Source organism: Struthio camelus, chromosome 3 (assembly GCF_040807025.1).
Source record: "Struthio camelus isolate bStrCam1 chromosome 3, bStrCam1.hap1, whole genome shotgun sequence".
NCBI lineage: Eukaryota > Metazoa > Chordata > Aves > Struthioniformes > Struthionidae > Struthio > Struthio camelus.
The window spans coordinates 104,579,110-104,592,957 of NC_090944.1; the positions used below are offsets into that span (position 1 = coordinate 104,579,110).

At 56.7% G+C, this 13,848-nt stretch overlaps 1 protein-coding gene across 3 annotated transcripts in view; it reads left to right on the plus strand.

The window, feature by feature from the left end:
• Positions 1-13,826, plus strand: part of LOC104151703 (regulator of G-protein signaling 22-like) — a 53,704-nt gene extending 39,878 nt beyond the window's left edge. Inside the window, exons 2-20 of one of the 3 annotated variants that reach the window (XM_009686703.2) lie at positions 340-436; positions 1,134-1,201; positions 1,535-1,719; positions 2,300-2,526; positions 3,317-3,469; positions 4,139-4,232; positions 5,300-5,450; positions 5,962-6,122; positions 6,246-6,291; positions 6,699-6,832; positions 7,261-7,399; positions 7,917-8,074; positions 8,324-8,481; positions 8,790-8,958; positions 9,375-9,455; positions 10,234-11,140; positions 11,550-11,745; positions 12,144-12,310; positions 12,815-13,826. In XM_009686703.2, the coding sequence (XP_009684998.2) occupies positions 391-436; positions 1,134-1,201; positions 1,535-1,719; positions 2,300-2,526; positions 3,317-3,469; positions 4,139-4,232; positions 5,300-5,450; positions 5,962-6,122; positions 6,246-6,291; positions 6,699-6,832; positions 7,261-7,399; positions 7,917-8,074; positions 8,324-8,481; positions 8,790-8,958; positions 9,375-9,455; positions 10,234-11,140; positions 11,550-11,745; positions 12,144-12,310; positions 12,815-12,925 (3,351 nt within the window). In that variant the 5' untranslated portion in view covers positions 340-390 and the 3' untranslated portion in view covers positions 12,926-13,826. Of the gene's footprint in view, positions 1-339; positions 437-1,133; positions 1,202-1,534; positions 1,720-2,299; positions 2,527-3,316; positions 3,470-3,624; positions 3,643-4,026; positions 4,048-4,138; positions 5,451-5,961; positions 6,123-6,245; positions 6,292-6,698; positions 6,833-7,260; positions 7,400-7,916; positions 8,075-8,323; positions 8,482-8,789; positions 8,959-9,374; positions 9,456-10,233; positions 11,141-11,549; positions 12,311-12,814 lie in introns of those variants that run through there. The other 2 variants (XM_068939526.1, XM_068939525.1) reach the window with 2 other exon arrangements.
• Positions 13,827-13,848: the final 22 nt, after the last annotated feature.

Sequence of the window (13,848 nt, forward strand, 5' to 3'; positions counted from 1 at the left end):
TTTGGGGTCCTGCGCTGCAGAAAGTCCCTTCTTTTGCCTTCGGCAGAGATGAACGCTGCTGTGCTGGTGGGAGAAGAGTCAAACAGATCAGCTGAGCAGCACCAGTCCATGAAGGAAGCCCGGGAAAGAGAGAGCTGCTATCTTTAACTTGCCTTGCTGACTGTAGAGAGCTGAGGGCTGGGCAGGTCACCTCACATGTGACTGATGCATTCCTACAGGCGCTGTGCGGGCAGGATGCACAGAGCAGAGGAAGCAACCAGTGGGTCCTGCCCCACCTGGTGACTCAGTTGCCACCAACTGTACATACCTTCCTGGTAAGCAAGAGCAATGTAAACACAGGTTGCAGGGAGCAGCAGGAGTCCAGCTTCCCTGGGAGCTGCCTGGCCCACCATGGCTGCTACGGAGGAAGGAACCAGAGCGCCGTCCCCCCCAGCAGGTCAGTCCCCAGGGGCAAAATCCTGGCAGGAGGGTTGGACACAGAAAATTTGCCCGGGGAGCCTCCATTTTGCCACAGAAAGAGTGCATGCAGGGCCAGCTTTGCCTCAGGCTGCTTGGTCCCACAGGAGCAGGAGACGATGGCAACCTGCCTCCACATTTTTCAGCCCCTTTGCTTAGACTGTGGGACCTCCCATGATGTTTGAGAACTGAGCTGAGACCTCCCAAACGTTTCACTTGGTGTGCTACCAAACAGCTATGAGGTGTAGGGGACGAACCAACGCTGGGCATTGCTGGCTTAGGAGCTGACATCAGTCTACAGCACTTCTGGGTCTGGGACTGCTCATATGCTTTCCAGAGCAGACAGGTCTGGACCTCAGACCGTCCTGTCCCATCCCGTCCCGTCCCGTCCCATCCTGTCCTGTCCCACCCCAAGCCCAGTGGTACATGCAGCTGGCAGTTTGGTGGAGGAGTTGAGACATCCCACTGAGGATGTCTGCCCAGCAAATACTGTGAAGCTGGGCCTCGATGCTCCTGAGGCCTCCTGACCTGCACGTGTGCCCAGAGGGAGCCTGCCCGGGGCTCCCCTCTCAGGAGACCTGAGCGGGGTGAAGCTCCCTGGGGAACAGAGGGATGGCAGTGCTTGGTGCCGTCCTGGCTGCCCTCAAGCCCCCCAGCCTCTCTGTCTCTCACTGCAGATCTAGAGGAGCTCCTGACCTATGATGACCTCTTCCTGGAGTATTTCAATGCCTTCCTGGCGTTGCCTGTGAGTTCCCCTCCTCCTGCTCCCTGTGGCTGCAGCTGCTCCCCCTCCTCCTCACCTCTCCAGCCCGCAGGCGGTACCCTGGGCGCCGCGGCGTGGGAGAGCAGAGCTAGCCCTCAGCCTGCCACGCTCATGGTTACACCTGTGTCCTCAGACAGACCTATCCGCCCCGGGCTTGGCGTCAGGGGTGCAGGGCAGGGGGCCGAGCTGGGACTAGTTTGGTCCACCCATTGCAGCACCCTCGCAAGCAGCCCCGGCACAGGCGGGCCCTGCTGCAGGCTGCCGGTGGCCGCAGGGTGCTGCTCCCGGGGCTGACGAGAGGCGCTGTCGGTGCAGGCCTTCCCTCTGCGACTGCGATACGACCGGCTGAGGGGGCAGCTGCGTGAGCTGCGAGACTTTCCCCAAGAATTGCCTGGCTCAGCCCAGGCGAGTGCCTGCTCCCCTCGCTACGGGGCGACGGACGAAGAGAGGGAAAGGAGCCTGGGCTGGCTGATAAGGGAGCGTGCCCAGCTGTTCCAAAGGTCTGTGTGTGTGTGCGTGTGTGTGTACACACCTTGATGCTTTTTGGGCTCCAGACTGCCTTTCTGAGCCTGATGCCAAGACCTGGGGCAGCCTGTGGGTCAGGAGGAGGCGGTGGTGGGGGTTAGGGAGCAGTGATGAAGCTGTCCCTTTTGGAAAGCTGAAGGCCTGTGTTGGGAAGCTTGGCTGTAAGGGGAAGAAAATCACGAAATTTGCTAAGATCACATACTTATTAAATAAGTACCTTGGGGTGAGCCGGTGCGGGTCAGGTATTGCTGTCCTGAGAGGTGTTTCGCTTCCTACTCTTCCCCTCCCAGCTCTGCCCCTGCCCCTCACTGCTGCCCCGTGGCCCCTGCCAGCCTGGCCCCGGCCCCCCCAGCTCTGCCCCTGCCCCTTGCTCCTGCCCCGCAGCCCCCCACTGGTGTGGCCCAAGCCTCTGGCTTTGCACTTGCCCCCTCGCCGTGCTGTGACACCTTCGAGCGTGTGACTGTCCTTGGTGGTGGTGGTGGGGTGGGCATCACTGCTGAGTCCCTGTTTCGGGGCTGCACGTGGCACCCTCCCCGATGGCCTGTCCGGCTCCAGGACAGCCCTGTACCTGGAATACAAGCTGGCAAAGCTGCTGATCCGCCCGCTGGCTGAAGGCCCTGCAGGGAGCCGGCACGGGGTTCGCGGGTGCAGCCGACAGTCCAACGGCACCACTGTCTCCAGCCTCCCCAGTCGCCCCTCGGCACCGAGGTGGCCGACGGGGATCCCCAGCTGTGAGCTGCCGAGGCCTCTGAGGTGGACCCGCAGCACCCCAGCCCGTCTAGGTGAGTGCCTGTGCAGCTGCCCCACGGTCTCCCCGCTCCAGCCGTGGGTCTGCCTAAATGCAGGATGCCTGCTTGGGGGCTCTGCCACATTTAAAGCCCGTTGCAGAGCAGAAACGTCAAAAGACATCCGGAAGGATGCAAATGCCCCAACCGTGCCAGTTCTCTGCCCAGCCCACTGACCCTCTCCGAGCCCACCTCCGCAGTGCTGCGCTGTGCTCACCAGGCACGCATGCCCCCTCTCCCACCCATGGCACAGTCTGGCCGCTCGTGGTACAAGACTCCTTCCCTGCGGGTTTCGCTGACGGGGGGACGCACTGGCTTGGCTGACAATATCTCCTTCAGCAACTGCCGCTTAGGGAGGGGCATCAGTGAGGCAATTTGTAAGAGGTGACCATCTAGCCACGCCATTTGGCAGCGGACCTCAGCCTCTGCTCATCCCAGGGCAGCGATACTGGCTGGTAATACACATACACCATGGGCAGGCAACATGCAGCTTGGATCTTCCTACTGGCTTCAAGAACCATGCGAAATACAGGCCTGCAAGCAATGCCAGGAGTCTTGGGGATGTCCCTGAGACACAGGTTGGGGGTGGCCCTCATGGTACTGGCTTGCGCAGAGCTGGAGAAGCCCAGCTTGTGTTCGTTGCTCCTGCTCTGCTGCTGGCTACCAGCTTCTGCAGGGGTGGGATTCAGGTAGTTCTGGGTCTGCCTGGCCCCTGGGGCTTTCCAGTCCCCTCTCCACCTTGACACAGATTCTCCTGACAAACTTTCCCTCTGATCTCTCCTTACAGACTACCTTTCAGATGTTCCTGACTCCTTGCCCAGGAAGCCCTCCTCGGAGGCCCTCACTTCCATGGGCCTGGGGCAGGCTCCTTCTGCAGCGTGGCCAAACAAATTGCAGTGCTGGGCCCTCCTCTCCAGCTTCAGCGCTGGATGGCCCTGTGGTGAGATTGCCATGTGCCCAGAGAGGTGGGCAGAGATGCGTGCCAGCCTCTGTGCATGTGCTAGAAGCCCCTCTGAGAGTTTGCTACCTGGGCAGCCACGCTTTCTGGGACACGGTGTTCAGAGCAGCTCGGTCCTGCTTGGAGGAGAGGGGCTACCATCACCAGCAGGACATGTAAAGCAAAGTTTCTGGCCTTCTTCTGTAACTGTAGGATATCTCATAGCAGCTTTGCCAAGAATCAGCATACTCACTGTGGCATCCTGGCCGCGCTCCAGTGGCGCATCCTGCCTCCCTGATGCCCTCTGTAGCAGTGTTGGAGGACAGCATTTTGGGGCGCTTCCTGCCCTGAGCCCCTGTGTTGCATGGCTGTCAAACAGCTGCTGTGCTCTGCCCCAGAAGTAGCTGCATTGTGTATCTGGGGAAGCAATCTTGCCATCAACAGCACAATCACAGATGCTGTGGGCAGAGGAAACTTTACAGAATGAGGAAGAGCTCGGTGGGGTATAGGGTGGGTTTTACTTCTGGTTTCAATTGCAGGAGGTTACTCCTCCAGTGACTACAGCCTCCTGCATCTGGGAGGTAGTCACAGGGGAGCTTTAGCCACCAGAGCTAGGGATATATTCTGCAAGATTTGGACTTATTTCTAATATTCCTGGTGTCATGGCAACAGGAGGACCCCCGATCAGTTGGACCCGTGCTGGCGATGCAGAAGGCCTGAGCAGAGCTGCCCCTCACGGTGAGGGCACTGCCTCTCACCTAGGCGGGTAAGGACTAAAAGGGTCAGTGCGTGTTACATAGGAGAGTCTCAGCGTGAGTGGCCATGTCAAATCGTAGTGTGCCAGGGGCTGAGCTGAAATTGGCCCTGAGAGCTAGCGGTGGCTGTACACTGCTTCCTGAGGATGGAGGATGGGGTCCTAGCCATTTGGTGGTGGGCTGTGAGGTGGCACACAGTGGGGACAACAGGCCTGGGGAGCTCGGTGGAGGCGAGGAAGGAGATGCCTCCATCTCTTAGTCCATGACTTGTCCAATATTCAGGGGCTGTGCGCTTATGGGAAAGAGAGCATGTAATTTAATCGTCTGTCCTGCTCTGGGCTTGGCCCTTTAAGTCTTGTGCCAGGTCTTGATCCTTCTTTGGCTTTAGCAAGAACTATTACTTTAGATCTGTCCAGTGTGATGCTGCTGGGCATTGCATGACTTCCCTTGGGGACCCTCCTGTACCAAATAATGGGAAATACATTACATTGGGGTGTGCCGGAGGTTGGACTGTCTGCAACCCCAGGATCTGGGGATCAGAACACAAGACTGAATACAATCTGCTCTTTTTTAAAAACTCTGTTAAAAACAAAAAAAATCCAAGTAGCAAGATGTAGGTGGCCTTTCATGCAGAAGCATTGATGCACGTATGTGCTGACATCAATGTGATACATGTTGTGAGTATGTGGCGTGTGCGATACCAGGAGCAAGGGCTGTCATGCTCTTGGGCTCCCAGCAGGCTATGTTGCCGACACTTGGGGCATGGTATTTGCTCTTTAATTGAAGGTTACTCTCCTATTTCTGGTAGCTGCTTTGCGATGGACTGTCCTGCAAGCCTCCAGGGCAGTTTTCCCACTGTGGTGGGGAGGAGAGCCCAGCAGGAAGTAGTGCAGAGCCACTCCTGCAAAGAGAGCTTTTGGGTGGGCGGTGGGATAGGGCAAGGCCAGTATGCAAACTGGGCAGCGATGTGGGAAGAGCTGGGAAATGTGGTGCTTCCAGCCAGGCCATGTCCAGGTGATACTGGGAGTCTCTCCTGCTCCAGCAGTGCCCCTGGCTGTGTCCTTTCTTCCCATGGCAGGTGTGACAGGGAGCTGTCCTCAGGAGCCAGTACTGGGCTGCAGCTGGACGTGGCCGAGGCGAGTGACTCTGAGGGGGAAGAGGAATCCTGGCTCCTTGGGGACCTCCCCACGCCTGTCCTGCAGCGCCTGAAGGAGGATGTTCTGGGCACGGTGAGGCATGTGGGGCTGAGGCGATGGGGTATTGTCAGCCTTGCCCCTGGAGAAAACCTCAGTGGGGTCCCCAGGACTCTGCCAGCCAGACATGAAGCATACGGAGAAGGTGGAGTTGGTATGGCATTGCAAGGGTGGCTGAGACTTGCATCTAACAGGGGAAACAAGTCACAGAGACTCCCAAAGACATTCTTAAAGCCAGGGGTTTCCCTAAAGGTATATATGCTCGGGAACCTCCGAGCTCCTGCAGGCAGCTGATGTGGGGAGAAGAAGTTGAGCCCTCTGGGCTGAGGGCTGGGGGGGGACTCCAGCCAAGCTGCCCAGTGCTGTGGCAGCGACCACAAGAGTGACATGGTGGAGGGGCTGCATCTGGTCACCCCGTGGCAGTGGGGTGCCAGCCCTCAGATGCCTTGCTGCTCCCCAAAAACCCCTCAGGGCCAGCCAGGCTGCTCAAGGAGCTCGCAGGAGGGCCCTGGAGCTTGGCACCCCCTCACTACCACCTACACTGCAGAAGGCGGGCATGGACACCTTCCAGGAGTTTCTCCATGGCACCCTGGGGCTCCGGCTCCTTCACCTGTGGCTGGACTGCGAGGATTTCAAGGAGTGCACCCGATGCCTAGAGGCCAATGCCACCAACCAGGAGGCTCAGCTCTTCCGCACAGACCTCCTGCGGTAAGTGTAGGTGTCCAGAGGGATGGTACTGCTCCTTCCAGAGCACATGGGGGCTGTGGTCCATGTGCTGGGGCCAGCCCTGTGCCTTACCCTCTGGGCTCAGTCTTGTTTTTCTTCCCCCAGGCACATTCAGGAGAAGTATGCGCTGAACCTGTTTCCCAGCAGCCTGGTGAATAGTGGGGCCTGGGGAGGTTTTCCTGCCCCTCCACATGGGTGGCTGGTGCTGCGGCTCTGCGTGGCACCCTGTGGCCACTGGTGGGGATAAGGGAGCCCCGGCATGGGGCTGCCTTCCCTAGCCCTGAAACCAGCCCTACCTTGTACTGCTGTGGTGCCCAGGGCCAGCGTGGTGTCCAGGCTGCTGGCATTGTTACTGCAGTCCCTGCAAGGGTGGTGGGCAGGAGCCGGGCACTAGGATTTTCCCCCAGCAATCCCTGGCCTCTGAACTGGTGGAGGCAGTGGTCACAGCCCAGAGTGATGACTAACGTCAGGAAGGGCCCTCCTGATGCCTGGTTGCCCAAGCCCGGCAGGCTACGCAGCCGTGGCTCCCTGTTCTCCTCTCTTTCCTGGTGTCAACAGCCATACGAGACCCAGGGCAGAGCCCCAGAGACGTTTGCCATCCTCAGCAGGACCCAGTACGATGCCCTGAGGCGCCTGCGCTCCTACTGGGTTCCCAGGTTCCTCATCCACCGTTGGCGAGCTGCATGCCTCAGGTCGGGACCCTGTGTAGTGCTGATGTGTGTCTGCTGCGGGAGGGCTGGGGTTCCTTGTGGTACTGGACAAACCGCAGCTTGCATTGGGCTACAGTGCTTCTCATCCCCTCGCCGACCACAGAGGCCATGGGCAAGGAAGATGGGACTCAGACCCACCTCTGCCCAGGACTCAGCAGCTTTCTCCCTCATGGCAGCAGAGGGTTACAGGGGTTAGGAGAGCACGTGAGGGAGAGCCGTCTTCCCTAGAAGGAGATGGCTTGGCTTCCTCCCTCTCCTTCCTCCCTGACTCACTGCATGAATCATTCAGTCCCATCATTTCCCTCTGGCCCAATTTTCCCCTTTCACGATTAAAAAAAAGAAAGAAAGAAAAGAAAGAAATGTTTGAAGAAGTCAGATGTTCTCCCCGGTTTAGTTTGCCTCTGTTGTAGGCTGGCACCCAAGCCCGGCCAGAAGCCCAAGACTTCCCTGCCTGCCACCTTCCTGCCTTCACTGCAGGTATTTGAGCTTCTTCCTCCTGTGGGAGACCAACATGGGGATACTGTGGACAGAAGCACAGGCTGGTTTTGCGTAGGTATCTTTGTTGAGTGGGTGGCCGAATCCAGGGCTGATAGCTACGCAGGAGCCTGCAGAGGTGAGAGGCTGAAGCCACACTGGGGGCAAGAGTTCAGTTAAAATAGTATCAACACACTCTCTGGTTCCCTCAGTGCTTTGCTAGCCTAGGGCTTACTATTCAGCCCCCGCTTCAGGGATTTGCCATTAGATAATAGGGAGGAAATGCAAGCTGATCCACCCCCAAGGATCCGCAGGGACTGGGAGGGCTTGGGAGAGGTTGGAGAAGGAAAAGAGCATGGGTGAGAAGAGCCAAAAATATGACTTCCACTCTCCCTCTGCCATTTGAGACATCCTGGGCTCTGGCTGCGGATGACTGTTAACGGTTGCTGGGTTTTATCACTGGTTATTTCCCCTCCCACTAAGCTTGGTCTCGAGCCATGCCTGTAGGTAGAGCTCTCCTGTTTTCCCGGGTGCATCTTTCACTGAAGGCATGCTGCCAGTAGAGCCATGCTGGGCTGTGTGTTTGACGCAGGTTCGGCGCTCTGCAGGGAGTGGGAGAGGCAGCGGGGAGCCATGCTGGCAGCCGAGCATCCCGTGGCACATTCCCAAGACACCCTGGACCTCCCGCATCCTCCGTGCACTGCAGTGTGACCTGAGGGATGGTGGAGGCTTCCTTTACTACCTGACCAGGTGAGGCCGTCTTGCGCCCCTGCCTCTTCCTGGTACCCCAAGCAGCCTGGGGAGCAGCTGCACTGCTGGGATTTGCTGCTGCACCCCTCTGGCTGCAACAGCCAGGGCTCCCAGGGGCAACCTTGGTCGTGTTGTTTCTCTCTGTGAAGTCCTTGAGCAGGCAGGGTGGCTCTGCCCCCATCAGCTACTCCTGAGGAGACAGGCCAGGGTCACCAACTTCACTGCTTTCCTGCTTCCCCCCACCCCCAGGTATGCCGATGCTCAGACAGTCCAGAGCCTGCTGCTGTGGCAGGCGCTGGAACAGCACTGGCTGGCGTGGGAGCAGCAGGCGGATGAGACGCAGTGGCACCATGCGGCCTGGCACATCTTCCACACATACCTGGCACCTGGTGCTCCCCGCAATGCTGGTAAGGCCCCACAGCTGGATTTGGCATTGGCACAGCCAGGGTTGCAGGGGGAACGATGGAGGCTTATGGCATGTTGGCACATGGCAAGTGGAAGTCTTTAGCTCCTGGATGTACTGGGTTATGTCCTGCTGATGTGAGGTAGTGCCTGTGGGACCTTCTTTTGTGTTATGTGGGAACCAGGTTTCTGGCATGCACTGGAGGAGTGCTAGTCCCCATGGACAGAAAGAGCTTCCCAGAGCCCCTCCTGACCTTTCTGCTTGCAGACAGCCTCTGGAGCCAACCTCCAAGATACTTTCTCCTCCCTGCAGGACTCAGCTCTGACATGCTGCCTTACATTCAGCAGCTCCAAGACATGCTCAGCTGCTGCCGTGGACCGCGGGGCCCCATGCTTTTTGAGCCTGTGGCTCAGCGTGTGTTTACCATCCTCCACGTGGCTTGGCTCTGCTACTGCCACTATGAGATCACCACCTTCCGGGAGTGAGTCCTAAAGAACATGGGGTGCGGCACCGCGGTTCCCCAAGGCAGCATGCCCCGTGCTGGGTGGCATGGGGAGCACCTAGAGAGAGCTGGGATTGCCTCAGGGGTTACTCACAGAGCTCCTGCAGAGCCTGAGCTCTCGGCCCATCTGTACAGCTCTTGCAGCGGGGCAAGGCTGCAAGGTGAGGGTGGGTGAGGTTCCTCACCTTGGCAGGGTGAGGAATTCCTTCAGAACTGGCACTCGCTCTTCGCTGCCAGCTGGCCACAGCTCCTGATGGGATGGGGCAATTATGTTGGCTTTTAATCAATCCCCCCTTTACATTGCACCAGGAAAGTAATTCTGACTGGTAGGCATGCTTGGGAGAAGGCCCTTGCTGACACACATGCTCCACTTGCTCATGGCCCCTGTCTTGCAGATGCTGCGTGCCTGTCTCTCACACTGAAGCCCAGGCTACCAAGAGCAAAGCTCATGAAGCAAAGAAGGCAAGAAGGCACAAGTATGTCCTTTCTGTTTCCCTTTTGCCAAAGTCAGGTAGCTGCTTGAGATTCAGGCTGGCAAGTCCTGCATTGCACATGCCCTTAAAGGACCTCAGGGGTCCATCTGGACTTAGAGAGCTGTTGCCAACTTGACAGCACCTGTTCACAGCAAAAAACCCATCATCTCTTAATTAGGTTCCTGCTTCCCACCGTCCTTTCTGTGCGTGTGCACAGTCTTTGCTGTTTGGACTTGTAAATGTGTGTCCAGGGTACTGCTTGCTCTTTAGATCCCTGATGAATAAAAGAGAAGGCAGGTTGCTGTTTTAGTCAGAGAACTATATTTAAAACTTATGTCTTGTTCCCCCAAGCCCTGCATCGCTTTACTTGTCACTGAAAAGTAGACGGTTTCAGCCAGAAACGTGGCAGCTATTGCGTCTGTAGCATGGGACGTGAACGTGTTCCCCTTCTGTGGCAGGAAAAGGGGAAGGTAGGATGCAACTCTTTGGACTGGGATTCGGCCAGGAGAACAGCGTGAAACGCTGTTTCCTAGAATCAGGAATAGTCCGGCATGACTAGGTCCCAAAAAACAGCATTTCTGTAAGTGCAGCAACCCATAGTACCAACCTGGGGTCATACGGGCAACACAGTTGTCTCCACAAAGCTACTCTTTGGTAGGCTGAGACATTTTTTTTCCTTCAATTACAGAGCAGTGTTAGTGCTACTGATCTCATGAGATCAAATAAGATCATGACTTGGTTATGCTGTGACCTCATTGCTGACCCACTTAAATCCTTGCAGACTCAGAAAGAGCAAAGGAAATACTGAATTTCATGCCCAGGAAGGCCAGGAGCAGCAAAGGAGAAAAAAAATGCAGTCCAAACTGGAAAGTTCCCCTAGCACTGCCGTGCCCAGGGGAGGAGAAGAGCCAGTGCCATGGCAGCAGGCTGCAGCCCTGCTCACTAACCAAGTAGTTTTTAGGGTTTATAGGAAGGCAGTGGAAGAGATACAGCTTTCCTGTGTGCAGAGGGTCCTGGATCTGCTGCAGACACTGCAGTTGTGCCTCTCAGCCTCAGAGGACGGGAAGCGACTCAGCCACACACGGACACTCCTGGATCTCTGGAAGCAGCAAGGGATGGGGCCAGACAGTCCTCAGCTCCCTGTAGAGCTAAAGAAGAGGCTGAAAGCAGAGATGACCCGGGGAGCAGTGAGCAACTCAAGCCTGGAAGAAATCCAAGGGGCCTTATTTTCACATGTTGCCCCAGCTTTTGAGCAATTCTGGGCTGAGGTGAACAAGGGATTGAGCAGGCATGGTGTGAAGCCCTCCCAGATCCAGGGAGATGGCTGGTCCAGTCTTGAGCCTCTTCTGCACACACTGGCTTCCAAAGCGGCCGTCAAACACCTCACAAAGAGGGAAGCCAAGGTCACATCAGTTGCTACGGCCCAGCCCAACCTGGATGACAAAGCCACTCTCAGTCGCTCCCTTCAGGCTGCTGCCAAGGGCTGGCCAACCCTGGAGATGCTCCATTTCCTCAACCACCTGCAAGTGCACGGACCTGCCATGCTGGAAAATGGCCTGCGGTTCCAGCTGGAGGTGCAGAAGTTCAAGAATGCCCATCGCAGCGGTCCCAACAGGGCCTTCCTGCGGAGGAAGGTTCGGGTGATCCGGGACTGCTTCCTCCTCTCCCAGTTAGAGCCCAAACTGCAGGTATGCCTCAGGCAGGGGCAGAGGGGGTGACAGGGGATGAGGCTTGCTGGAGAGACCTCTGTTGATCAAGCTAGTGGCGGAAGAAGGGTGCGCAGAAAAGAGGGTCTTGCTTTGCTCTCTATATGGCAGCAGTTAGTAGGGTGGGGCAAGAGGGCCATTTCCCTCTGGATGAGACGCTACAATGAACAGCAGTAAGCAGACCCCCTTGCTTGTTGGCTTAATCTGGGGTAGCGTCCTGGGCTGTTGCACTTCACTTCTAAGAAATCCAAGCAGCTGCTGATGCAGCAGTGGAGGCCAAACTGGCCTGGAGACAGCTGGGCTGCTCAGGACTAGCCTCATCCCCCATGGCATTTGGGTGTCGCAAAGTGATTCTCCCCAGCTTGAGCATGTCTTTTGGCTGATCCTGCAGTTGGCCGTGGACACAGAGAAGCTGGAGAGGGCTGTGCAGACGATTGAGCGCGCCCTGCTCAAGGATGTGCCTCTGCCGCCTCCAGGGCTGTTTGATGAGCTGTGCGACTCAGTCCTCAGCAGCCTCCTGCCATACTGGGCTGCCTTCCGGAAAGCCTGGCTGCAGAGGTCACCCGAGAGTGCTCACAGACCCCCTGGTAGGATTGTCGTACGGACACCCCTGTTCTGCTTCAGAAGCCCTATAACCCTTGCTAGATGGCGTGCATACTGTGAAGGTTGCGGTAGGCCCATCTTAAGGTACAGCTGTCATGTAACTGATACCTTTTGGTTTCCTCAAAGTGCCTGGAATTGGCTGCAGGATCCCTCCGCTTTCCCTCCATGCCTCTGCTTAGGGAAGGTGAGGGCAAATAGGGAGCTCATTTCTCCCTGTAGGGCTGGGTCTGTCACTCTTAAGAGTGGGGAGCACACTCAGAACGGCTGCTTTTCCCGTGGGACACAGGAGGGGGAGAGGATAGCTGGAGTGTTCGTGACGGGCAAGGGAAAACAAGAGGCCAGGCCTGCGTTGCTTACTCATTGCACCAGTCTCCTTCCACAGTGCTGAGACGCCAACAGCTCCTGCAGCACAGACAGGCCTCCTTTGAAAGGCCCCAAAGCCCTCTGCCACCGGTCCAATTGCCTCTGTTGCAGCAGCCCTTGGCCATCCAGAGGAACGCTGGGGGTTTGACTTACACCTTCTCCATCAGTAAAGGCATTACTGTGAAGGTCAGTTCTTGCACCCTTGCATCTAAAGGGGCTGGGCAGAAGTTTACAAGGGGGTCAGTGGCTTTTAAGCTAAAAAACAGGCCAAAGGGGGTTAATTCTGTAAGGCTGCTGCTGGCAAGCTCAGGATCTGCTTTTGGAGCATGATGCAGGAGCAGCTCAACCCAACATTCGTCTCCTCCTCCTCACACCTACTCTCCAATATTGAAAGGAGACATCATCTGAGTAGCAGCTATTAATAAAATAATATGAACGCACACAAAAACACCCCTGGAAAGCACTTTCTCATCCCTTCCCCTCCCCGCCCCATCCAGTACTTCTATGACTGAGGTGAAACACAGCAGCCGTTTTAACGCTGGGCACTAACAGTGCTTTTGAACAATGGCATGACACGTCCCACTCAGCCCTGCTTTGTTCTTTGCCCACCCTCTCCAACAACCCTACAGCCTTGCCACAAGATCCCCTAAGTGCTGGTCCGGATGTTCCAGCTCTCTTCCCTTTGCATAGGTTCCCAGCAGAGACCTTACAAGCACGAGCAGTACCTCCGCATCCAGAAATGGAAAAAGGTCACCGACACCACGGCTCCCATCTCTTCCCACAGTGCCGGTGCTCTTTTGAAGAGGACAGCAAGCGCTCTGTATTCCAGCACTAGAGACTCTTTGTTAATGCTACCAAGGGGAAAAGCAATGAGGTGGTGGCTGGAGAAAGGGAAAAGCTCTGAGAAAGCACTGAGCTGCTCTACCACAGGGTAAGGAAACAGGCTGAAGGGCAACCTGTGGTGAGCAGCAACCTGCACTGCTGGAGGGGTGATGAAATGGCCTGTGCTGTCTCTTGGCAGCAAGGGCAGATACCAAGGGACCTCAACTCACTGTTCTCTTTGCAATAAGCCCTGTTTTAACCTCCCTGGCTGGAAGGAGCTTTTACTGAACCAGAGCTGGAAGGAGCTTTTACTGAACCAGACAGCCTGAGGCAACTGTCTGCATCCTCGCTGTGGTTGTAGAAGCTGTTAGTGCTTTGGGGAAGTACAGGCAGATAGCTGGGAGCATTGCCAGCCCCTGAAGGCTCACTCTATTCCTTCTGCTCCCAAGTCCTCCTGTTAACATCAGGCACTTACACAAGTGCAAGATCCTGCCCTCTGCAGAACCAACTTCCTGGCACTTAGAAAAGATGTATAGGAGCAGCACGAAGACCAGCACGAAGACCACTTCCTGCTACATCCTCTTGACTTATGGTACCCATTCATATCTATACGAAGATCAAGCACTAGGCAAACACCTTCATCTGCAGAACCTGCCTTACAAATCCACGTTGCACGTAGTTGCAGTGCGTGGGGGCAGTGCGGTGCCCCACTGGCCAAAGGGCTGATTGTTCCTGAGGCCTGTATGTGCGGCTCAGCTCTCTCCTGGCTACGTGGCATTTATTTGAACCCTCTCTCCTTCAATCACTTCCGGTCTGCTCTCAGCTACTGAAAGCTCCTCACATCAGTCTGCCAAGGCCATTCAAAATCACCTTCCTGCCTCATCACACCTACCACGGGGGGG